At 49.0% G+C, this 22,776-nt stretch overlaps 2 protein-coding genes and 1 long non-coding RNA gene across 3 annotated transcripts; 2 read left to right on the top strand and 1 right to left on the bottom strand.

The window, feature by feature from the left end:
- Positions 1-973: 973 nt before the first annotated feature.
- LOC137095510 (four and a half LIM domains protein 3-like) lies at positions 974-2,391 on the bottom strand. Its single transcript, XM_067462264.1, has 4 exons — positions 2,280-2,391; positions 1,986-2,155; positions 1,662-1,848; positions 974-1,511 (listed from the first exon to the last, which is right to left on the bottom strand). Exons 1-4 carry the CDS (start codon positions 2,374-2,376, stop codon positions 1,360-1,362), a joined length of 606 nt encoding a protein of 201 aa, XP_067318365.1. The 5' UTR covers positions 2,377-2,391; the 3' UTR covers positions 974-1,359.
- LOC137095511 (uncharacterized) lies at positions 1,485-5,688 on the top strand. The gene is made up of 2 exons (XR_010908863.1): positions 1,485-1,536; positions 4,856-5,688. It is a non-coding gene; the product is annotated as an uncharacterized lncRNA (long non-coding RNA).
- Positions 5,689-10,969: 5,281 nt separating this feature from the next.
- On the top strand, positions 10,970-11,992 carry LOC137095638 (uncharacterized protein PF3D7_1120000-like). The gene has a single exon (XM_067462395.1). The coding sequence runs from the start codon at positions 10,970-10,972 to the stop codon at positions 11,990-11,992; it is 1,023 nt and encodes a 340-aa protein (XP_067318496.1).
- The last annotated feature ends 10,784 nt before the right edge of the window (positions 11,993-22,776 follow it).

The following is a 22,776-nucleotide window of genomic DNA, read 5'->3' as shown; positions in this document are numbered from 1 at the left end:
CACTTTCCCCAGATTCAAACCTGCAACCTGTCAGTCTTCAGTCCTGCCAGCACAAGAGTTTAACCCACTGCGCCACCGGGGACAATATTATATTGTGTGTATGTATATCTTGTAAGCCCTTCTGAGTCCCCTTTGGGGTGAGAAGGGCGGCATATAAATGCCGTAAATAAATAGTCTGATTATGATGTTTTACTATTTTTTGTTGTCAATTGTATTTTCTGTGCTTGTTATTAATCTGTATTCCTTGGGCCAGCTGCCACCGGGCCATTTTTCCATTTTTTGGAGAAGAACTCCACTGACGGCAGGGGAGGGAAGGAGGGAGGGAGAGGGCAGCCTCTCAGAGGCACCAAGGGTTTGGGAAATGAGGAGGGAGGAAGGGGGGGGGGTCTTTGCGTCTCAGCAAAAAAACCCTCCCAGAACCCAGACAAACCCATAAATTTCCTCTTCCTTCCCTCGCAATTTTGTGACAGTGTGAACCAATCCACTGGATATAAAGAGAACTCCTCCCACCACCAACAGCTAGAGAATTGGTTCATTGATCAAATGGGCAAAAAAACCCTGCTGCACAAGTGGGGCCCCTTCACAGCACTAAGGAAAATGGTCATTAGAAGGGAGCCCTTTGCAGGAGATTCAAGCTTTCCTCTCTACATCTCTGCCTCTGGGAGGCAGAGAGGCTAAAGCCCCAGAGCACAACAGTGGTGTGTTGTCTACAAAAGGCATGTCCTGCTTTTCTGGGCCCATCCTCCCACTTTGAACCAGGGAAGAGAAACACAAATGTTTGTTCACTTACTATGGAGAAAAGCCCACAAGCAGGCAAAAGTGTCAGAAGCCCTATTGGGCTCAGAAAGGCACAAGTGGGGTGAAATGGAAAGGACTGGTATTTGGGATACAGCTTTCTCAGAGGATAACTTGCAGGCTCCAGGTGATGCAAAGAGAACCCCATGCCCAGCTTGAAAAGTGAAGAATCACAGCGGGTCATTAATGTTGTTTATTATACAAAGCCAGAAAGGACACACACACACTTTTCTTCTTGCTTTCTCTGTCGCTCCTTCACGCATACACAGACTGCACAGAAGCATATAAAAGGGGGAGGAGAAAAAAGAGAGAGGCGGAGAGAGACTCCCCCATGTATAGGTTTCGCAAGAAGCCACATGCATAACATTCTGCCCAGGAAGAAAGGCTGCTGTGAACATCCAGGGCAAAGAGACAGGACCTGGAGCAGGAAAGGCACAGGTGGCCCTGGGGCAAAGGGGCCCCTCCCACTTGTGGAGGAGAGACCCAGCTCCGAGGGACGGGTGGGAGGGGGCTGCTGCTCCAGGAGGGCTTTGGCACACTGAGGGGCGGCTCAGCCAGGGCCTTTCAGAGGCTGGTGGCACAGTCGCGGCACAGGACCTGGTCGTTCTCGGGGATGAAGCCCTTGCCCACCAGGGAGGTGGCACAGCGGGAGCAGCTGAAGCAGTGCTGGTGCCAGTGGCGCTCCTCAAAGGAGACGTACTTGCCCCCACCGAAGCCTGGAAGGAGAGCAACAGAGAAAGGGTGAGGATGCAGTTCCCTCCGCACAAGAGAGCCAGGGCGTCCAACATCCTTCAGCTGACCCACTCTCTGTCCCAAGGACCCTCAGGGCACTGGCTTTGGGTGCCTAGCCTTCTCCTGCCGCTCACCAGTAATGGGCTTGGTGCATCCGCTGCACTTCTTGGCATAGAGGCTTCTGAAGCACTTGAGGCAGTAGGGCTGCTCTTCCTGGGAGGTGAACTGCTGCCCGGCTAGAGGGGCCCGGCAACCGGTGCACACAAAGCACTCCTTGTGCCAGGGCTCGTCCCGGTAGGTCACCCCGCCCTTGGTCAGTGACTGTGGGAATGGGGGAAAGGTTAGAGATGCTACTGCCAGCAGGGCCTCCCGTTCCCTCTGCCTGAAGGACTAAGAGGCCTTCGTCTCCTTGCCCTTTTTCCTCTGCCCCCCCCCCCCGCCCACATAGGATACTCCACCTTCTTGCAGCTGGTACAGTGGGGAGCAAACTTGCTCTCATAGCAGGGGACGCAGTAGTAGTCCCTCTGGTCAGGGATGAAAGACCGGGACCCAATGGGTTGCTGACAGCTACTGCAGAGGAAGCAGTGCTCGTGCCACGTCTGACCTCCGTACTCCAGCTTCCGAGAGCCTGTAGGATGGAGGGAGACCATGAAGGGGATGGGTGGTCAAGGCCCACTGGTGTCTTTCCTCTTCCAAACACTGTGAGATGGGCATGAGTCCGCTTGCATTGGGGAAGTGAGTGGGGGTCTCACCTGGCATGACCACTTGCTGGCAGGCAACACACTGGGAGGAGAATTCGTGGCAGTAGCAGGTATTACCGGAGCAGCTCGTGGTAGTGCCGGTCCTCATAGTACAGCTCCTGGGGGGAGAGCATCGGGGGAGGGAGGGAGGCATGGCGGGAGGTCAGGGACTGGCTGCTGTTACCCTCTCCCTGCCCCACACTCTGGAACCATCAGCCTAGTTTGCAGCACCAGTCGATGCACACTGAGAGACAGCAGGAGCAGAGGACTGTGGTCCTGACGCAGTGTCTTGAGGGAAGGGAGCTCAGAGAGAAAAGGGACTTTGCTGTGCAGCCTGGCCTATGCCTCCACTTAGCCACAACCAGCAGGAGCCCTGCAGGGTGAGCAATGCTTTTGGGGGCAGGGGCTTTTGGGGCCGGCCGGCCAGCCAGAGGGCCACAGTCCTTCCCTCTGGAGCAGTGGTTCCCCACCTTTTTATTTTAACAGGAAACACATGACCAGGGACCACTTTGACCATGGACCACTTTGACCATGGTCTACTGTGACCGGGGACCACTTTGACCGGGGACCACTCTCCAACATTAGTTCCAAAAGGATTACGAATCAGTTTTTCATCAACTTTAGATTCAGTTTAGTTATTTGGGGTGCTGATTCAGAAAATTGCTCTAGTTCCTGAAACAGAACATATACCACCCAGCAGGCATGTAGCCGGGGGGGGGGGGCTCGGGGGGCTTCAGCCCCCCCCCCCCGAAATTCTCATGGTGGTTCGCGAAAAGGCCTTACTGGTGCATTATTTAAACTGTTATGTTTATTCATATCATGATCTGATCACCATACTCAATATATCCCATATGCATGGGGGTATTGGGGTAATGATACAAAAGGTTTGCTAGGCTAGACCCTCTTTCACTCAGACTCAGCCCCCCCCCCGAAACTCAGCCCCCCCCCGAACCCCCCCCCCCCTGAAATTTTTTTAGCCCCCCCCCCCCCGAAATGAAATCCTGGCTACGGGCCTGCCACCCAGTAATCACCATTGGTTCACGCACAGAAAACCATATTTAATAATCTAGAGTTTATGTGATAGTCGTAATCTTTTGTGGGAAGTCAGCCTCTCCCCTCCCAACATTCCCATTGCCTCAGCACTATAAGAGGGTTTCACAAGACCAGTTGCTCTTGTTGCTACATGGTTTCGAGGCAACGGTATAGCAACAGTGAGGCAGCGGACCATATTTTCGTTCTTGCAGACCACTGATGATCCATGGACCACAGGTTGGGAACCACTGCCCTGGAACTAGGCATCTGCCATGCAGACTAAAGAGGACAGCATTGCCCATCCCACCTTCCCCATCCATATATATGTGTATGTATGTGTGTCCCCGCCTGCCTCGCCTGGCTGTCATGGCCAATGAGCTCCTTGCACTCGTCACAGGTGTTGGTGAAGTGGGCGTCGTAGCAGGGGATGCAGAAGGGGCCCTCCTCCGTCTGGATGTACTTGCACCCATAAAGGGATTCCTTGCAGCCAGCGCAGTCAAAGCCCTCTGTCATCCTGGCATCTTCTCTGGAAGGAAAGAAGGGAAGAACGGGGGACCTCAGTGTCATGGACTCATGGGCAGGATCAGTCTCAGCTCCCGGCCAAAGGGACACACATGCACCCATGCACACAAGGCGCTGGGAGTGACTGCAGGGAAAGAGAGCATTGTCTCCAGAGGCCCACTAAACAAAGTTTTGTTTTGTTTTGTTTTCGGGTCAGGAGTGACTTGAGAAACTGCAAGTCATTTCTGGTGTGAGAAAATTGGCTGTCTGCAAGGACGTTGCCCAGGGGACGCCTGGATGTTTTGATGTTTTACCATCCTTGTGGAAGGCTTCTCTCATGTCCCCGCATGGAGAGCTGGAGCTGGCAGAGAAAATGCATCCACACTCTCTCTGGATCTGAACCTGCGACCTGTCGGTTTTCAGTCCTGCTGGCACAAGGGTTTAACCCACTGTGCCATTCCAGTGAAATTGTGTAAAGGTGAATGTTCTACGACTGAATTATTGAGAAAGTTAATAAGGACGATTGACGCTCACTCTGCCAGCCTCTGCTAGACAAAACAGAGAATGGCAGGAGCCTTAGATAGGCAACTGAAAAAGGTGAAAGTAGGTAAAAGGGTTCAAAGGGGCTTTATGACCTGAAGAGAAGGGAGGGGGAGAGCAGGGAGAGGGGGAAGTTGTTGTGGGTAAGAGGCTGTGAAGCCAAAAGAAGTGTGAATGAGGAAAAGGCTTACACACGCATGTTTTCAAAACTTTAAGAAACCTCTTAAAGTTAAAAGAGCTAAGTTGCAGCTCAGCCCTGTGGCACCAAGCCCCAGCACCATCCCACAGCCCTCTTTAAGTTCAGGGACAGGGACCCATGTCTCAAGAGCAGCATACCATGCCTCGGGGAGGAGAAACAGGACCTCCCAAACTCCTTTGCAATCAGAGGATGGGGGGGGGGGGGGGTGTCAGGCTCAGTGAAGGGGTGCCTTCAGTTCTGGCCAGATGAGCAACAAAGGGGCCAAAGCCCAGCGCAGCAGCCCCTTTCCCTTCCCTTCCCTTTTCTCTTCCTGCAGCTGCGGCAAGACCGGACCCGCCATCCTGGGGTGGACTGGAGACGCAAGGGAGCTGCCTCTACCCTCGTGATGCCTTCCAGGAAAATCCAACCTTTCAAGCCTTTCTGAAGGGTGGTGGGTTGGTGTGAGGGGAGAGCTTCCACACAGGGAAGGGGCCTGTGTCTGTCTTGCCCCCATCACTCCCTCCCCAACTGGAGGCCTGAAGGGGGGTGAACCCCTCCTGGACTGGGAGCCCTAGGGACCCCTTTCCGGGGTAATTGGGGGAAGAGGGAGACACAGAGGCCTCCAGACTCGTGCCCAGTTTGTGGGAGGCTCCCAAAATCAGGGAAAGAGGTTCTTTGAGACTCCTTTGGGCTTCTCCTCCTTCAAATCTGGAGTGGTACCAGATGGCACCCACAAAAAACCATCCCAGTCTCGTCCCTGTGGCATTCAAGCCGTAACTATAGCAATGCAATACATGAGATCTCTTAAAGTGATGGACGAATAGACTGATTCTGGATCACAATTTTGAACTTGCGTGATTTCAATTGCAGTTTTAACAATTTATGTCTTACTAGCCGTCCCCTGCCACATGTTGCTGTGGCCCAGTCTGCGTATATTTGTTTTGTGTGTGTATATATATTTGTGTATATGTGTATTTATGTGGTTATGCGCATACGTTGTAATGTATTTTTTATTTTGGGGGTTTTTTAAGTCTCTTCTGCTCTGTTTTTAGTGATTTATGAGAGATGGTCACTTGTTGGCCTGATAGGTGAATTGTGTCCAAATTTTGTGTCAATTCACCCAGTGGTTTTTGTGTTATGTTAATCCCATAAAAGAACATTACATTTTTATTTAGATAGATTGCTCGTTTTAATTGTAACTGTTATGATTTGGAATCTGTTTGTTTTTTGGGCATCAAATTGTTGCCGGTTGTGAGGCCGCCCTGAGTCCCCTTCATGGTGCAAAAGAGCAGGGTGCAAGTATGGGGAATAAATCAATAAACAATAAATGGAGGGACAAACAGATAGATGGATGGGCCATGCAATGGCTCATTGACCCTGCTCCCACTTTCTCCCTCTGTTCCTCTCCCAAGGGCTGCTCTGAGGCAAGGAGGGGTCTTGAAGCCCTTTTTCAGCCCCTTCCCCATTGAACCAGAGTACAAAGTCAGATTCCCCTCCTTCTGCACAGCTGTCCAGATGAGCACAAACTTTTGGGAAGGGGGCCTCCTCGCTCATCTGGGTCCAATCGCAGCCCCTCACTAGCCCTGTTGCAACTACACCTCCCACCCCACTTTGGGACCTGCTGACAGCCCTTGTGAAAGCACCTGGGCCCCAGGCCAGGCTGCGGGTGACATTCTCAGGGCAGCACAAGAAGTAAAGGACTGTTCCTGGGAGGAATGTCCCTGGCGCAGGCGGCCATGGCCTCTGGAGCTACTACACATTTCCCTCCCTGTTCCCTCCATCCTGGGCTGGGTCCAAAGGGTGTCACACTGAACGGCAGCTGTGGGGTGAGAAGAAAAAGGTAGAGACAGGCCCTGAGGGACACAATGATTTTGCATGCTCAATCCGAAGCCATGGGAGGCAGGGAGCCTTCTGCCAGCAGGCCTGGGATCTTTCTTTGCTGCCACAGGAAATGGGGAGAGGGTGGGTTGCAGGGAGGTCCTGCAGCAAGAGGCCAAGGGCCTGGAAAGGGCTGAGGGGCTTTAGAGCAGGCATGGGCAAACTTTGGCCCTCCCTCCAGGTGTTTTAGACTTCCTAACAGCCTCAGGCTCTTTGCTTAGGGGCCTGAGGATGTTAGGAAGTCTAAAACACCTGGAGGGAGGGCCAAAGTTTGTCCATGCCTGGACAAGAAACTGTATTTAGGCTTTGGCTTATGCTCCAGAAACCCAATGGACCCAGCAGAACTGGGGGATCAGACACACTGACAGCGAGCCTTCTTCCCCAGGACCCGAGAGGAATACAAACAACACCCACAGATGCAGAGTGGCTTCCTTGAAACTCTCAGTTTGCACCAACCACAACACAAACACACATAGGAAGGTATCAAGATCTCCTCTGCTTTGCACAGGACCAGACTGCAGCATCTGAAAGCCAAGGTTTATAAACTGCCGGCACGCTTTCTGCAGAAACCCTACCTCTCCTCCAGCCATAGCAGGGAGGACAGGGGGCCCTATGCAGCCCAGAGAAGGAAGGGAGACCATTGAGCCTTATGGCTGCAAAGGACAGGTTCTTCCCTCTTTGGCTCCATGATTCCATGTAGCAGGGAAGGAGCCACAGCCAGGTTCTCCAACAGTCCAGATCTCTCCGCCCAATGACAACAACGACAACAACGTCCGAAGGCATGCCGGTCTCCTGTCTTTTGAGCCTCTGACTGGAAATCCCTGAGGCAATGGGGGAGCCAAGGCTTGGAGAATCTTTGGTGGAGTGGTGCCCAAGGGGGCCCTTGGCCTTTGAAAGGGTTTGGCCCCACAGGAGGAGAAGCGGAGGAGGAGGAAAGCAAGAGGCTGAGCTCAATGATCCCAGGCATACCTTGCAGGGATCCTGGGGTCTGGGTGGGAGGCATCCAGAGAAGAGAGGAGGGTTTTTGCAAAGGTCAACAAGGCCACAGCTCAGTCCTCTGTGATGGCAAAGCCCACCTGTGCCCCCCCCCCTCCTTGCCTTGGCAAAAAGCACTACATCTAGACATCCTCAAAGGTGGTTGTGGCCCTTCACGCTTGGCTTCTCCACCACGCATTCTGCCCCCTTTGCCAAGGTGAACTCTAGTGCCCACACAGCTCCTGCCCGAAATGAATGGCCCTGAAGGCTCACGTACTCCTCCAGTGAGGCACCTTCATTCTCTTTCCCATATTTAGGGGAAGACCAGGCAAAGACTTATTATAGTATGTATTATACTACATTATAATATGTAACAAAAGTTGAAAAAACATTATGTCCCTGGTTTGAAAGTGTTATTTCCTTTTTAACTGTGAGGTCCTTATTTCAAAGTAGTTGTTCTACTCCAGAAACTTCATTTTTGTGGCTGCCACAAACTAGGTTGAATTGATTGAGACTATTGAAAAACTAGAGCAAAATATGCTGCAGGATGTCCCGTAAAAACAAAGTTTTCACAGTGTAATAAACTTTGCCTGTGTTTTTATGATAGAACCAATTAGGAAATGACATTTATTAGAATCCAGGAACAAAAACTTGTGTTGCATAGTGCTATTAGCAGGGGAAAGAGCTCCCCACAAGCACACACAGCCTCCATACTCCCTCCTCTGCCTCTGAGGAAGCCTTGCAAGCCGCAGCCCCAAATATGCCGCCCAAGGCAGCAAAGCGTGGCTTTGGCAGCGAGATGAGCATCAGCCACCGGGCACAGAGCCAGGCCGGCACCTTCGCCGAAAGAGGGAGAGGCTGGCACCGTTCCAAAGAGATCAGTCGGGCAGGATGCCATCCGTCTGGGTAAGACAACGGGTGCCAAAGCAAAGGGAGGCAGCCGTAACAAGGGGAACCACAGAGGACAGGCTCCAGCAAGGAATCCCTGGGTTTGCAAGGCCCCAGTGCTTCCGGACGGGTCTGAGGAGCTCTTGGGAACACCAGGAGTCACTGGGGAGGAAGAGGAAGAGGCAAAGCAGAGGGGCCAGGTCTGGCCCTTGCCCCTTTGCAGTGCCAAGGAGGCTTCCTTCCTCTGTTGACTTGACATTATGTCTCAGAGTAAGCCCTGGGGTCACCAAGACTTCCTCTCTGTGGGGATGCAGAACAAAATAGGTGGCAGTGATAGATAAGAAACCAGGACAGAGGGAAGGAGGTACTATAGAGAGAGAAAGGAGCAGAGAAAAGGGGTGAAAGAAGCTTCCAGTGTGCAATGGGGTGATAGGAGAACTAAAAGGAAACATCCAGCCAGTGTCAAGAGAAAATGCTGCGACTTCCGGTAGGGGAATCATGGCGGACGCCACGGTTTTGCTGAGCTCCAGCCTCACTGCTTAGCAAGCCGACCTTGTCAAGCGCTAAGGAAGGGAAAATTCCCTCCCCACGAAGATTGGAGGTCGACGTGGTGCCAACCAAAGGGCGAGTACCTCGCAACGGACAACCCCCCTTGGAGGGGGGGATCCGGCGGGGGGAAACCCGGAGGACGCGAGCGCGACAAAGGAGCACCCAAAGCAATGAAGGTGAGGACGCCGTCCCCTATTTTAACCAGCAAAGAAGAGAGGAAATAATACAAACCAGAGATAAGGGTAACTAAGCGGCACAAGTATCGTGGAAAAAAAAATAGTAACTTGCAAGAAATATAGAGGTCTGGCGCCTTTAAAGAAAGCAAGGAAGAAGGATAAAGAGACAAAGAGACAAAGAGAGAAGAGACGTAGCCACGCTGGGCAGATTAGCAGCAGATTAGCAGCATCCAACGCGGCCGAGAGACAGCATAAATAAAAAGGAAGACAGAGCAATCGCTGCTTATTCCTGGTTCCCTATTCCTTGAGAGGGAAACACAAAAGGAAACCCAATACTTAATACCCAGAAAGAAGGTGAACGAACATGCGAGGTAATTAAAACCCAAGGACTCACTAACTAGCTGATCCTGACGCACCCGCGGACTTCAAGGGCCCCGACGGGAGCCAGGAGCGGGGGGAGCTGAGGAGGCGGAAACTCCAGCCGAGGCCGCATCAGATGAATGCACCCAAGCTGACCGAACTAGGCGACTCTTGAGAGGAGCGAGTGGACGAGATCGGAGAAACTGAAGGGGAAGACCCGGGAAGGGATCGGAGGCTGAGAGAAGCGGGATCGTGCGAGGGAGAAAAGAAGAAGATCGAGGAGGGAAGCTCGGGCGAGGGGCGGAGCGACGCGGCGGAGCGACGCGGCGGAGCGACGTGACGGAGCGACGTGATGGAGCGACGCGGCGGAGTGACGCAGAACGTAGGACGTAAGACGCAGACGTAGACGCGGGACGCAAGAGACTTAAAGAAACACAGAAAAGAAATAACATCGAGGGGAGTTCGAGCGGGAGAAACTGTGAGGGGTGAGGAAAAGGAGGAACTAGAGTGGACTTAACAAAGAGGGGGAGAGGAGAGAGGAGAGGCAAGAGAGACAAGAGAAGGAAGGAGCAAGCGAGGAAGAAAAAACGAAAGAGAAGGTAAACAAACCAAATAAACTACTAGCTATCGATGGACTGGTGGAACATTTAAACCTTAAAACATGAAAAGAACTGATAAGAACTGACTTGATTAGACTCAAATAGAGAAGACCACAGCTCAACCGGCAGATTGTCGGAGATAGTCTTCCGGCCCTAAAGGGCACTCCCTGGAGAGGATACTCTCCACACCCCACACACCCCCCTATCAAACAAACTGACTTGACCCCACACCAGTTTACCGTACCCCACCCTAATGGTTTCCCTCGCCTTATAATATAAGGCTCCAAACCAGTCCTCCTCCCTAACTATCCTCAACCAGTGTCAACTGTTGTTTTTTATGCCAATGTGTTAATGTGGTAATGTCAATGTGCTAATGTGCTAATATGTTATAGTATCAAAGACTTTAATTTGTAAGACTAGAGCTAAGGATAATAGAGACGGGAACAAGTACATAAAGAACAGGAAAACCAAGAGAGCAATAAGAAAGGTTCTCTCATAGACAACTCCACCGCCCTATCCCCTCCTTTACCCTTTTTTTTTGTTCTCTTTCTTCTCTTTCCCTCTCTCCCCCTCATTTCTTCTCTCCCTCTCTCTCTTCCTCTCTTTTTTCTCTCTCTTTTTTTCTCTTATATACTCTCTTTTTTCATTTTTCTTTATATTCTTCTCTCTTCTCTTTTCTTTCTTTTCTCCCTTCTCTCCCCCTTTGCTCTTCTCTTCCAATACTTGTCTTCCGCGCCCCTCTCCCAGCTGAGGGAGAGATAGAGATTACATAAAGTAATACCAAGACTATGTGTCAATAACTGAATCCATAGAAGATGTGTATAGAAAATACTACTATGCACGGAAACCTCTAAAAATCAGACCAGTACTTAAAACAGGTAAAAAGAGAATAAGCACCCCGGAGAAAAGACCAATAACGACATGACAACACCAAAAACAAAAATGGACAAGGAAAAGGAAAAGGAGAGAAGAACACAGACAAGAAAGGACTCAATAACCAAAGACCTACCAACAAAAGAAACTAAAATGGAGGAGGAGACAGAGAAAAAGGAAGAATTCACTACAAAAGACCTAATGAGGGAAATTCTAAAATTACAGATAGATGTACAAAGACTAGAAGGAAAACAGGACAGACAATATAACAACATCAAAAAAGAAATGGAGGAGATGAAGAAGGAAATCAAGGAAGAAGTACAATTGGCTATGAAAGAGGAAGTAAAAACGATGCACAGAGAAATAGAAAACATGAAGCAAGAAAGAAAAGAGGACTCAAAGGAAAATAAAACACTTAAATTCCAACAAAAAGAGCTTGAAAAGGCGATGCACACTATGGAGAAAAAAATGGAATCATTACAAGAACAACAAGAAAACCTGGAGGTAAAGGAAAAAGAGTTCCAGCTAAGGTTTAGAAATATCCAAGAGGAAGAAAACGAAAACATCAAAAAAACAATTGCAAATATAGTGGCGCAACTCCTTCAGCTCAATGCGGAGGACACAGAGGTTAACATCGACAGGGTCTTTAGAATCCAGTCAGAATATGCCAAAAAACATAATGTCCCAAGAGATGTGATTGTATACTTTGGTAAAAAATCAATGAGAGACGAGGTATTGAAGGAAAATGCCAGGAAACCCTCCTACTACAACGGCAATAAGATAGCAATCTTAAAAGAACACCCAAAAACAGTCCTAGAAAGAAGACGAAAATACTTCTTCCTCACGGAGGAACTCAAAAGAAAGAAGGTGAGATTCAAATGGGAAAGAAGAGAGGGGATAATGGTAACCTGGGAAGGTAACAAGCATTGGTTAACGACAGAAGCAAAAGCTAGGTGGTTCTACGACAAATACCTGACTAAGGAAAGTGAAGGCCAAAAGAAAAACAAGGAGGAGGAAAACAATGGCAAAGATGAACCCCAAGAGACGGAACAGGAAAGACTAAGAAAAAGACCAAGAGAACTCTCTCCCAAGGGATACAAGTGCTTCGTGGATTTGGCAGCGGCGTGCGGGAAAAATGATACAGAATTAAAAAAAGCAGATGGCACAGAACATTAAAATATACTCAGGCAATGTAAACGGTTTAAACAACCCTAATAAAAGAGCAAAAATCTGGCACCAACTTAATAAAGAGCAATATGACATAATATCGTTGCAAGAAACTCATATATGCCATAAACATGTGTTTCACTTAAATCATAAGAAACTGGGGAAAATGTATTACGCTTCGGGAGGAGAAAAGAAGAGAGGAGTGGCAACCTACGTAAAGGACAGGATTCCATCTAAACAGGTGTTCAAGGACCAGGAGGGGAGGATGCTGGGTATAACTATAGAATGGGAGGGAAGAAAAGTGCTGCTATGTAATATCTATGCCCCTAACGGAGCAAAAACAAAATTTATAGACTCCCTAAATAAAAAAATCTTAGAGCAAGAATATGATGACTTAATTATTATGGGAGACTTCAACGGGGTTTTAGATAGCAAACTAGATAAACGTACGGGGAAGAAAACAAAAAACACACATCAAATGGGGGAACTCCCAAGGGAATTCAGGAGACTAAGGGAAACTCTAGGACTTCAGGACATCTGGAGATTTCTCCACAAGGACGAACAGGATTTTACATACTATTCGGACCGCCATAACACGTGGTCACGAATAGACATGATGTGGGGATCTGAGACAATACTAATTAAGACCTCAAAAATCAGAATATTACCAAGAATGAACTCAGACCACTCCCCATTGGAACTCACAATTAAAAAATCAGACGATAAGATAAAAACAAAGACATGGAAACTAGATGACCAGCTAATAAAAGACCATAAAGATCAGGAAAATAATAAGAAGATTCTAGAAGAGTTCTTTCAGCTCAATACAGAAAAAGACACAAACATAGACATCATCTGGGACACATCGAAAGCATATATTAGGGGCCACTTTATCCAACAAAAGGCAAAAAGGAATAAAGCAAGAAATAGAGAGATAGGAGAGATAGAGGAGGAGGTGAGGAAAATGGAAGGAAAACTTAAAAAGCGACCGGAGAATAAAGCTTTGAAATTACAACTAGAAATATTAAAGAAAAGATGGGACACATTACACCTAGATGAAATTAGCAAAAAACTGAGATACATAAGACAAAACCACTTTGAAAACGCTAACAAAGTAGGAAAATACCTAGCGTGGAAAGTAAGAAGAAAAAAGCACAAGCAACATATAAATAAAATAGAAGAGGGTGGGAAGAGTTATGTAAAACAGGAAGACATTGAAGAGCAATTTCGCAAATTCTATGAAAAACTCTACAAGGATGATAATATCCCCAAAGAGAAAGTAATAAACTACCTAGGGAAACAGAAATTAAAGAAGTTATCGGAGATAGAAAGAGAGATGCTAAACAAGAAAGTAACGGAAGAGGAAATAAAGGAAATAATATCAAAATTACCACCGAATAAGTCCCCAGGCCCAGATGGCCTAACGGAAAAGTACTACAAAATCTTCAGCGAAGTGCTTACACCACACCTAGCAAAGGTAATAAATAAAGCCCTGGAGGATAGAAAGCTACCTGGGACATGGAAAACAGCCCATATAACTGTATTACCGAAAGAAGAACAGGACCACACAAAAGTTACCAACTACCGCCCAATATCACTACTTAACGTTGATTACAAAATATTCTCGGGTGTGATAGCAGCAAGGTTAAAAAAGGTATTAAACAAAAGAATAAACGAGGACCAAACAGGCTTCCTACCAGGTCGGCAAATAAGCAACAACTTGAGGCTGATACTTAACACAGTAGAATATTACAATAGACACACACAAAAAGAAGCAGGCCTCCTATTTTTAGATGCGGAGAAGGCATTTGACAGGGTCAATTGGGGATTCATAATAGAACTGTTGAAAGAAATAGATGCGGGACATTATTTTATAAATGCAATCAAAGCGATATACGCGCAACAAACAGCGAGGATAATTGTGAACGGACAAACATCTGACCCAATAGATATAACTAGAGGAACAAGGCAGGGATGCCCCATATCCCCACTAATATACATCATGACCCTGGAAGTGCTATTGGACAGCATCAGAAATAATAAAGAAATCAAAGGGCTAAGGATTAGATCATGTAACTACAAAGTGGCTGCATTCGCGGATGATATGGTAGGGATCATAGAAGACCCAATAAACCAATGGGAGAAATGGTGGACAGAAATTACTAACTTTGGAGAGGTAGCGGGACTAAAAATCAACAAGAATAAAACGAAATTTCTGGTAAAGAACATGTCAAAAGAAAAAAAAGAAGAACTACAGAGAACATCAGGCATAGAAATTGCAACAAAGGTTAAATATCTGGGAATACACCTAACACCTAGTAACGCCCAGTTAATAAAAAATAACTACGACACTAAATGGAAACAAATAATGGAAAAGATGCGAAGGTGGCAAAGACTGGAACTATCCCTCCTGGGCAGGATCGCACTAACTAAAATGAATATTCTAGCGGAAATACTTTATCTTTTCCGCATGATTCCTGTAATAAAAACAAAAAAAATAATAACAAACTGGCAAAGACAGTTAAACAAATTTGTATGGCAAAACAAACGTGCCAGAATAAAATTCAGGAACATGAGTGATGAGCCGAAGAGGGGAGGTCTAGGATTACCAGATCTCCAGCTCTACCATGATGCCGCGGCGCTGACTTGGGTCAGGGAGTGGGCAACATTAAAGAACGATAGGCTGCTGACGCTGGAAGGGGAGGACCTAAATAGGGGGTGGCACAGTTACCTCTGGAAGGGGAAAGCTGTAATAGAAAAAAACTTCAACAACCATCCCATCAGAGCGTCACTGATAAGGACATGGAATAAGTACAAAGGGAGATGGTACACAAAAACACCAATATGGGTCTCCCCCAACGAGGCTGATCAGAGGAGGGAAACAGCAAAAGGCAGATGGTTGAGGTATAAACAGCTTTTGAAGATAACAAACCAAGAAACAAGATTAAAAACACTGGAGGAAGTAAGGGAAATAGAACCTGAGTTCACATGGTTTCAATATTGGCAAGTTAATGAGAACTACAAGGAAGACAAAAAAATTGGGTTTGAAACAAAAGAAAAACTATGGGATAAGATGTTAAATAAGGAAAAAAAATTGATCAAAGGACTATATCAGCAATTACTACTATGGGCATCGGAGGAGGAGCAAGTTAAGGAAGTTATGACTAAATGGGCCAGAATGATTGGCCGCACAATAACAATGTCGGAATGGGAGGAGATATGGAGAAAGAAACTAAAATATGCTTACGCCTCAGAGATAAGAGAAAATTGGGTCAAAATGTTTTATTTATGGTATCAGACACCGGAAAAGATAGCGAAATACAGCAAAGGGAGAGTAGACAGGAAGTGCTGGAGATGCGAAAAGAAACTGGGAACTTTCAGACACATGTGGTGGGATTGTAAGATCGTGAAAAAGTTCTGGAAAGAGGTGCACCACAAGATAAGAAAGATACTACAAATTAAGCTGGAATTCAGACCAGAACACTTCCTGTTGGGAATGAACAACCCTAGTATGGATAAAAATGACGAAAAAATTATGTTCTACCTCACCACGGCAGCACGAATAAGCGTAGCCAGACTTTGGAAAAATAAAAAAACAGCGGACTTTAATCAGTGGATGAGTAAATCCATGGACATTATGAACATGGACCTACTAACACAGAGGTTAAGGAAAAGCGAACACACAAAAGACGCTACTGACTGGAGCAAGTTCATAACATTCCTAAAGAAGAAAACATAAAAAGAACAATCCGATGAACCAAAGCAAAACAAGAGAAAGCCAGACCCTCAAGATATCAGATATTAAAAACAAAGAATAAAAAGATACGAAGAAAGAAAAATGTAAAGTGCACGCTTAAACACCTTGGAAGTCAAGATGTATGTAACTGTGGTAAATGTATGTGTGTAAACTTTGTATGTCTCCAGTAAGAACTTAGCACCATCCCCAGGCGCCCGAGGACGGGGGGGAGGGGGGAAGGAGGGGGCGCCCGGGAGTATTTATCTCACAGAGCGTTAACAGTGTATATTTTTGTATGTAGGTATATCCGTTCTGTATGCTCACTTTGTTTATCTGTATATTTGTATGTGTGAATGTTTGGGCAATTGTTGGCCTTTTTATAATATATAAACTTAATAAAAACTATTTTTTTTTTAAAAAAAAAGAGAAAATGCTGCAAAGGGTACTAGGAAAAGGGAGGCCATTTCCACACCGAAAATTGATCCCCTGGTGGTGCAATGGGTTAAACCCTTGTGCTGGCAGGGCTGCTGACCAAAAGGTTCGAATCCAGGGAGGAGGTGAGCTCCTGTCTGTCAGGTCCAGCTTCTTGTGCAGAGACATGAGAGAAGCCTCCCACAAGATGGTAAAACATCCGGGCATCCCCTGGGCAACGTCCTTGCAGACAGCCAATTCCCTCACACCAGAAGCGACTTGCAGTTTCTTAAGTCACTCCTGACACACACAAAAGCACCAAAAAGCACTGAGATGTGCTGAAATAAATACCGCGAGGGTCCTGGATCCAATCTGATCTTGGGCACGAGGCAGGGTAAGGACTGTCAGGACCTGGCTGGGAGGCCCTGGCAAAACCACCTCACTCTACAAAAGACCCTATAAAATCCATGGGGTGACTTGAAGGGAAACAAGGAAGCATGGCCAGGACTACCACCATCCCACCCCCTCTCAGGGCCAAGGCCTGTTGTTATGAACTCCAAGAGGTTCATAACACTCTGCACAAAAGAACAGGAACCTTGTGGGGTTCATAACACTGTCCTTAGCAGGATATTGAATACTGTAAAAGCCATCCACTGTATAACTATCAGCCCCCTCCCAGTAGACTCAAATCAAGGAAAAGCCTCATGAGAACCACCACTCCTCTTAATGTTCCCCCAGCAACAGCAAGGGTATCCCTCTGGGCAGCTAAACCAGGAAATCTCAAATGGATGGCCCCCCACAAGGGTCTTTCTCCAGGCAAACCAAGAATGGGCATCTTAGAAGTCCTTGAACACACTCAGAAGTGGAGTGGGCAGATCAAAAGACAACTTGACAAAATGGCACTACCTAAAAGACTTGTGTGACTGTGGCGCAGAACAACCAAGTCTGCATCTGTATGCTTGTCCACAATGTCCTGGCTCATGTACAGAGGAAGAATTGTTTAAAGTGACAGACAATGCGGTCACTGTTGCCCGTTTTGGGTCAAAAAATGTTTAGCCGCTTGTGCTCCTTCTGTTTTGATCAGTTTTATACTGATTTATGCAAGGCTTTTGATACGAAATAAATAAATATGCAGGAGGAAAGTGGTACTAGGAAACCTCTGGCCACAGGAGCAAAGAAGGACTGCTCTGGCAAACGCTGCCCTGCCCTTTCCAAATAGGGAAAAGGCTTTGGCTGGAAGCTCTTGTTCGTCTGGAAAACATCTCTAGTCCTGGCCAACTTCCCCTTGAAGCAGTGTTCTCAACCTGGGGGTCTGGACCCCTGGAAGATTACGAGGGAATGCCAGAGGTCTGGCCAAAGAACATCAGAAAACAGTATTTTCTATAGGTCAAGGAAGTTTGGCCCAATACTCTCATTGGTGGGTGAACTGTAGGTGAACTATAAATCACAGTTAACTTCAACTCCCAAATGTCAAGGTGTATTTCCCCCAATTTCCACCAGTATGCACATTTGGGCATATTGAGTATTCATGCCAAGTTTGGCCCAAATCCATAATTGTTTGAGTCCACAATGCTCCATGGGTGTAGGTGAACTCCAACTCCAGAATTCAAGGTCAATGCCCACCAAACCCTTCCAGTATTTTCTGTTAGTCTTGGGAGTTCTGTGTGCTAAGTTTGGGTCAATTTAATTGTTGGTGGAGTTCAGAATGCTCTTTGATTGTAGGTGAACTATAAATCCCAGCAACTACAACTCCCAAATGTCAAGGTCCATTTCCTCCAAACTCCACCAGTGTTCACACTTGGGCATTTTGAGCATTTGTGCCAAGTTTGGTCTGGATCCATCATTGTTTGAGTCCACGGTCCTCTCTGGATGTGGGTGAACTACAACTCCAGAATTCAAGGTCAATTCCCACCAAACCCTTCTAGTCTTTTCTGTCGGTGATGGGAATTCTGTGTGCCAAGTTTGATTCAGTTCTATCGTTGGTGGAGTTCAGAATGCTCTTTGATTGTAGGTGAACTATCAATCCCAGTAACTACAACTCTGAAATGACAAAATCAACCCACACCCACCCAGGCCCGTAGCCAGGATTTCGTTTTCGGTGGGGGGGGGGCTAAAAAATTCTCAGGGGGGGGTTCAGGGGGGGCTGAGTTTCGGGGGGGGGGGCTGAGTCTGAGTGAAAGTGGGTCTAGCCTAGGAAACCTTTTGTATCGTTATTCCAATACCCCCATGCATATGGGATATATTGAGTATGGTGATCAGATCATGATATGAATAAACGTAACAGTTTAAATGATGCACCAGTAAGGCCTTTTCGCGAACCACCATGAGAATTTCGGGGGGGGGGGGGCTGAAGCCCCTCAAGCCCCCCCCCCCCCCCCCCGGCTACATGCCTGCACCCACCCCACCAGTATTCAAATTTGGGCGTATGAGTTATTTCTGCCAAATTTGGACCACTGAATGAAAATACATCCTGCATATCAGATATTGACATTACGATTCATAACAGTAGCAAAATTACAGTTATGGAGTAGCAACAAAAATAATGTTATGGTTGGGGGTCACCACAACATGAGGAATTTGTATTAAGGGGTTGCAGCATTAGGAAGGTTAAGAATCACTGCCTGTAAGAGAACGTAAGGGTCCCCACCACCACCACCACCCAAAAATCCTTGCTGACTCAGGAGGAGGATGGTGCTGCTCAACTTTGGCCTAAACTGCCTCTCCACTGAGTCATCAGGGACAGAGGCAGTGAAGGCAGACAAAGGAGGCCAGGAAGGAAAAGGGGAATGGGAAGGGGAAAAGGAAGGGCCTGCTTCAGTCATCTGCCTCCTCCCTTCTACACAACTGAAAACTTGGGTGGTGGAGGGGGGGCGGCCCCTCCTTGTAAGAGCCCCTCTGGACTGGAGGTCCAGCTGTTGTGGGGAGCTGTTGTGGGGAGTCTCATTGTGGGGAGTTTCATTGCAAGCCAGAGTCATTCCCCGGCACCCACCCCGCCCTGGGTTTAGCACTGCTTTGTGCCTGGGCTGCATCCCATTCGGGGAGGACAGATAGCCTAGGGCAGTGGTTCTCAACCTTCCTAATGCCGTGACCCCTTAATATAGCTCCTGATGTTCTGGTGACTGCCCAACCATAAAATTATTTTTGTTGCTACTTCAGAAGTCTAATTTTTCTACTGTTACTACCTGTACCCTGCTATGCGTTGCTGTGGCCTATAGTAAATCTTTTCAAAGTAGAGGTAGATATCTGGAGTCTTATGAAAGAGAGATACCTATACCTATTCCTTCCCCCTTTTTCTCCCCCTTTCTCTCCTTCCTTCCTTCTCTTCCTCTTTCTTTGTTTCTTTCCTTCTTTCGCTCCTTGGTTTCATCCTTCTCTCTTCCCTTCATTCCCTCCCGCTTTCTTCCTTTGCCTCCTTTCTTCCCTCCATGTTTCCTTCCTTCTTTCATTTTTTATTTTCTTTTCTCCTTCCTTCTTTACCTTTTTCCTGCCTTTCCTTCCTTTTATTTCTCTTTCCTTTCTACTTTCTCTTCTTCCTTCCTTCAGTACTTCTTTCTTTCCTGCCTTTCCTCTTTCCTTTCTTCCTTCCCAATGCTTACCAAACCATTCCCGTGCTTTCTGTTGGTCATGGGAGTCCTACCTCCCCTTTCCCTGCCACACATTACTCTTTATCTCCTTCTTTCCCTCATTCCATTTTCTTCTTTCCTTCCCTCCTTCCTTCCTTCTCTTCCTCTTTCCTACTTCCTTTTTTCTTTTCCTTCCCTTTCTCTTCCTTCCTTCTCTGCCTCTTTCCTTTCCCTTGGTTTTTGTTTCCATTCTTCCTTTTGTCTGTCCTTCCTTCCCCCTTCTTTCTCTTTCTTTCTCTTCTTCCTTCGCTACTCCTTCCTTCCTTTTCTATCCTTATCTCCTTCCTTCCTTCTCTACTCATTTCTTTCAATCCCTTTTCATTTCCTCTTTCTCCCTTTTCTTCTTTCTCTACCACTTTCCTTCTTTCCTTCACTCTTTGCTTCCATGTTTCCCCTGTTTCTTTCCTTCCGTCGATGCTTTTCTTCTTCCTAGATTGGGCCTGGGGTTGCGGGTGAAGGAAGGGGGCGTGTCTTACCAGAGGGTGTGGGAGGAGGAGGATTGAGTGAGGGAGGGAAGGGGTTGCGGGCGAAGGAAGGGGGCGTGTCTTACCAAAGGGGGTGGGAGGAGGATGATTGAGTGAGGGAGGGAAGGGGTTGCGGGTGAAGGAAGGGGACGTGTCTTACCAGAGGGTGTGGGAGGAGGAGGATTGAGTGAGGGAGGGAAGGGGTGGCGGGCGAAAGAAGGGGGCGTGTCTTAACAGAAGAGGTGGGAGGAGGAGGATTGAGTGAGGGAGGGAAGGGGTTGCGGGTGAAGGAAGGGGGCATGTCTTACCAGAGGGAGTGGGAGGAGTAGGATTGAGTGAGGGAGGGAAGGGGTTGCGGGCAAAGGAAGGGGGCGTGTCTTACCAGATGGGGTGGGAGGAGGAGGATTGAGTGAGGGAGGGGAGGGGTGGTGGGTGAAGGAAGGGGGCGTGTCTTACTAGAGGGGTTGGGAGGAGGAGGATTGAGTGAGGGAGGGAAGGGGTTGCGGGCGAAGGAAGGGGGCGTGTCTTACCAGAGGGGGTGGGAGGAGGAGGACTGAGTGAGGGAGGGAAGGGGTTGCGGGCGAAGGAAGGGGGCATGTCTTACCAGAGGGGTTGGGAGGAGGAGGATTGAGTGAGGGAGGGAAGGGGTGGGGGGCAAAGGAAGGGGGCGTGTCTTACCAGAGGGGGTGGGAGGAGGAGGACTGAGTGAGGGAGGGAAGGGGTGGGGGGCGAAGGAAGGGGGCGTGTCTTACCAGAGGGGGTGGGAGGAGGAGGACTGAGTGAGGGAGGGAAGGGGTGGGGGGCGAAGGAAGGGGGCGTGTCTTACCAGAGGGTGTGGGAGGAGGAGGATTGAGTGAGGGTGGGAAGGGGTGGGGGCCAAAGGAAGGGGGCGTGTCTTACCAGAGGGGGTTGGAGGAGGAGGACTGAGTGAGGGAGGGAAGGGGTTGCGGGCGAAGGAAGGGGGTGTGTCTTACCAGAGGGGGTGGGAGGAGGAGGATTGAGTGAGGGAGGGAAGGGGTTGCGGGTGAAGGAAGGGGGCGTGTCTTACTAGAGGGGTTGGGAGGAGTAGGATTGAGTGAGGGAGGCAAGGGGTTGCGGGCAAAGGAAGGGGGCGTGCCTTACCAGAGGGGGTGGGAGGAGGAGGACTGAGTGAGGGAGGGAAGGGGTTGCGGGTGAAGGAAGGGGGCGTGTCTTACCAAAGGGGGTGGGAGGAGGATTGAGTGAGGGTGGGAAGGGGTGGGAGCCGAAGGAAGGGGGCGTGTCTTACCAGAGGGTGTGAGAGGAGGAGGAATGAGTGAGGGAGGGAAGGGGTGGGAGGCGAAGGAAGGGGGCGTGTCTTACTAGAGGGGTTGGGAGGAGTAGGATTGAGTGAGGGAGGGAAGGGGTTGCGGGCAAAGGAAGGGGGCGTGCCTTACCAGAGGGGGTGGGAGGAGGAGGACTGAGTGAGGGAGGGAAGGGGTGGCAGGCGAAGGAAGGGGGCGTGTCTTACCAGAGGGGGTGGGAGGAGGAGGATTGAGTGAGGGTGGGAAGGGGTGGGGACCGAAGGAAGGGGGCGTTTCTTACCAGAGGGGGTGGGAGGAGGAGGACTGAGTGAGGGAGGGAAGGGGTTGCGGGCGAAGGAAGGGGCGTGTCTTACCAGAGGGGGTGGGAGGAGGAGGACTGAGTGAGGGAGGGAAGGGGTTGCGGGCGAAGGAATGGGGCGTGTCTTACCAGAGGGGTTGGGAGGAGGAGGATTGAGTGAGGGAGGGAAGGGGTTGCAGGCGAAGGAAGGGGGCGTGTCTTACCAGAGGGGGTGGGAGGAGGAGGTTTGAGTGAGGGTGGGAAGGGGTGGGGGCCGAAGGAAGGGGGTGTGCCTTACCAGAGGGGGTGGGAGGAGGAGGACTGAGTGAGGGAGGGAAGGGGTTACGGGTGAAGGAAGGGGGCATGTCTTACCAGAGGGGGTGGGAGGAGGAGGATTGAGTGAGAGAGGGAAGGGGTTGCGGGCGAAGGAAGGGGGCGTGTCTTACCAGAGGGTGTGGGAGGAGGAGGATTGAGTGAGGGTGGGAAGGGGTGAGGGCCGAAGGAAGGGGGCGTGTCTTACCAGAGGGGCTGGGAGGAGGAGGACTGAGTGAGGGAGGGAAGGGGTTGCGGGCGAAGGAAGGGGGCGTGTCTTACCAGAGGGTGTGGGTGGAGGAGGATTGAGTGAGGGAGGGAAGAGGTGGGGGGCGAAGGAACGGGGCGTGTCTTACCAGAGGGGGTGGGAGGAGGAGGATTGAGTGAGGGAGGGAAGGGTTTGCGGGCAAAAGAAGGGGGCGTGTCTTAACAGAGGAGGTGGGAGGAGGAGGATTGAGTGAGGGAGGGAAGGGGTTGCGGGCGAAGGAAGGGGGCGTGTCTTACCAGAGGGGGTGGGAGGAGGAGGATTGAGTGAGGGAGGGAAGGGGTTCTGGGCGAAGGAAGGGGCCGTGTCTTACCAGAGGGGGTGGGAGGAGGAGGATTGAGTGAGGGAGGAAAGGGTGTGCGGGTGAAGGAAGGGGGCGTGTCTTACCAGAGGGGGTGGGAGGAGGAGGATTGAGTGAGGGA

Source organism: Anolis sagrei, chromosome Y, assembly GCF_037176765.1.
Source record: "Anolis sagrei isolate rAnoSag1 chromosome Y, rAnoSag1.mat, whole genome shotgun sequence".
Taxonomy (NCBI): Eukaryota; Metazoa; Chordata; class Lepidosauria; order Squamata; family Dactyloidae; genus Anolis; species Anolis sagrei.
The sequence above is the reverse complement of the archived record's forward strand: the minus strand, read 5'-3'. Positions and strand labels throughout refer to the sequence as shown.

Coding starts and splice junctions, on each gene's coding strand:
- LOC137095510 (XM_067462264.1), bottom strand. CDS start 2,376: ATGAGGACCGGCACTACCACGAGCTGCTCCGGTAATACCTGCTACTGC. Junction 1,849..1,985: donor ACTGTACCAGCTGCAAGAAG/GTGGAGTATCCT, acceptor CCATTCCCACAG/TCACTGACCAAGGGCGGGGT. Junction 1,512..1,661: donor ATGCACCAAGCCCATTACTG/GTGAGCGGCAGG, acceptor CTCTCCTTCCAG/GCTTCGGTGGGGGCAAGTAC.
- LOC137095638 (XM_067462395.1), top strand. CDS start 10,970: ATGGAGGAGGAGACAGAGAAAAAGGAAGAATTCACTACAAAAGACCTA.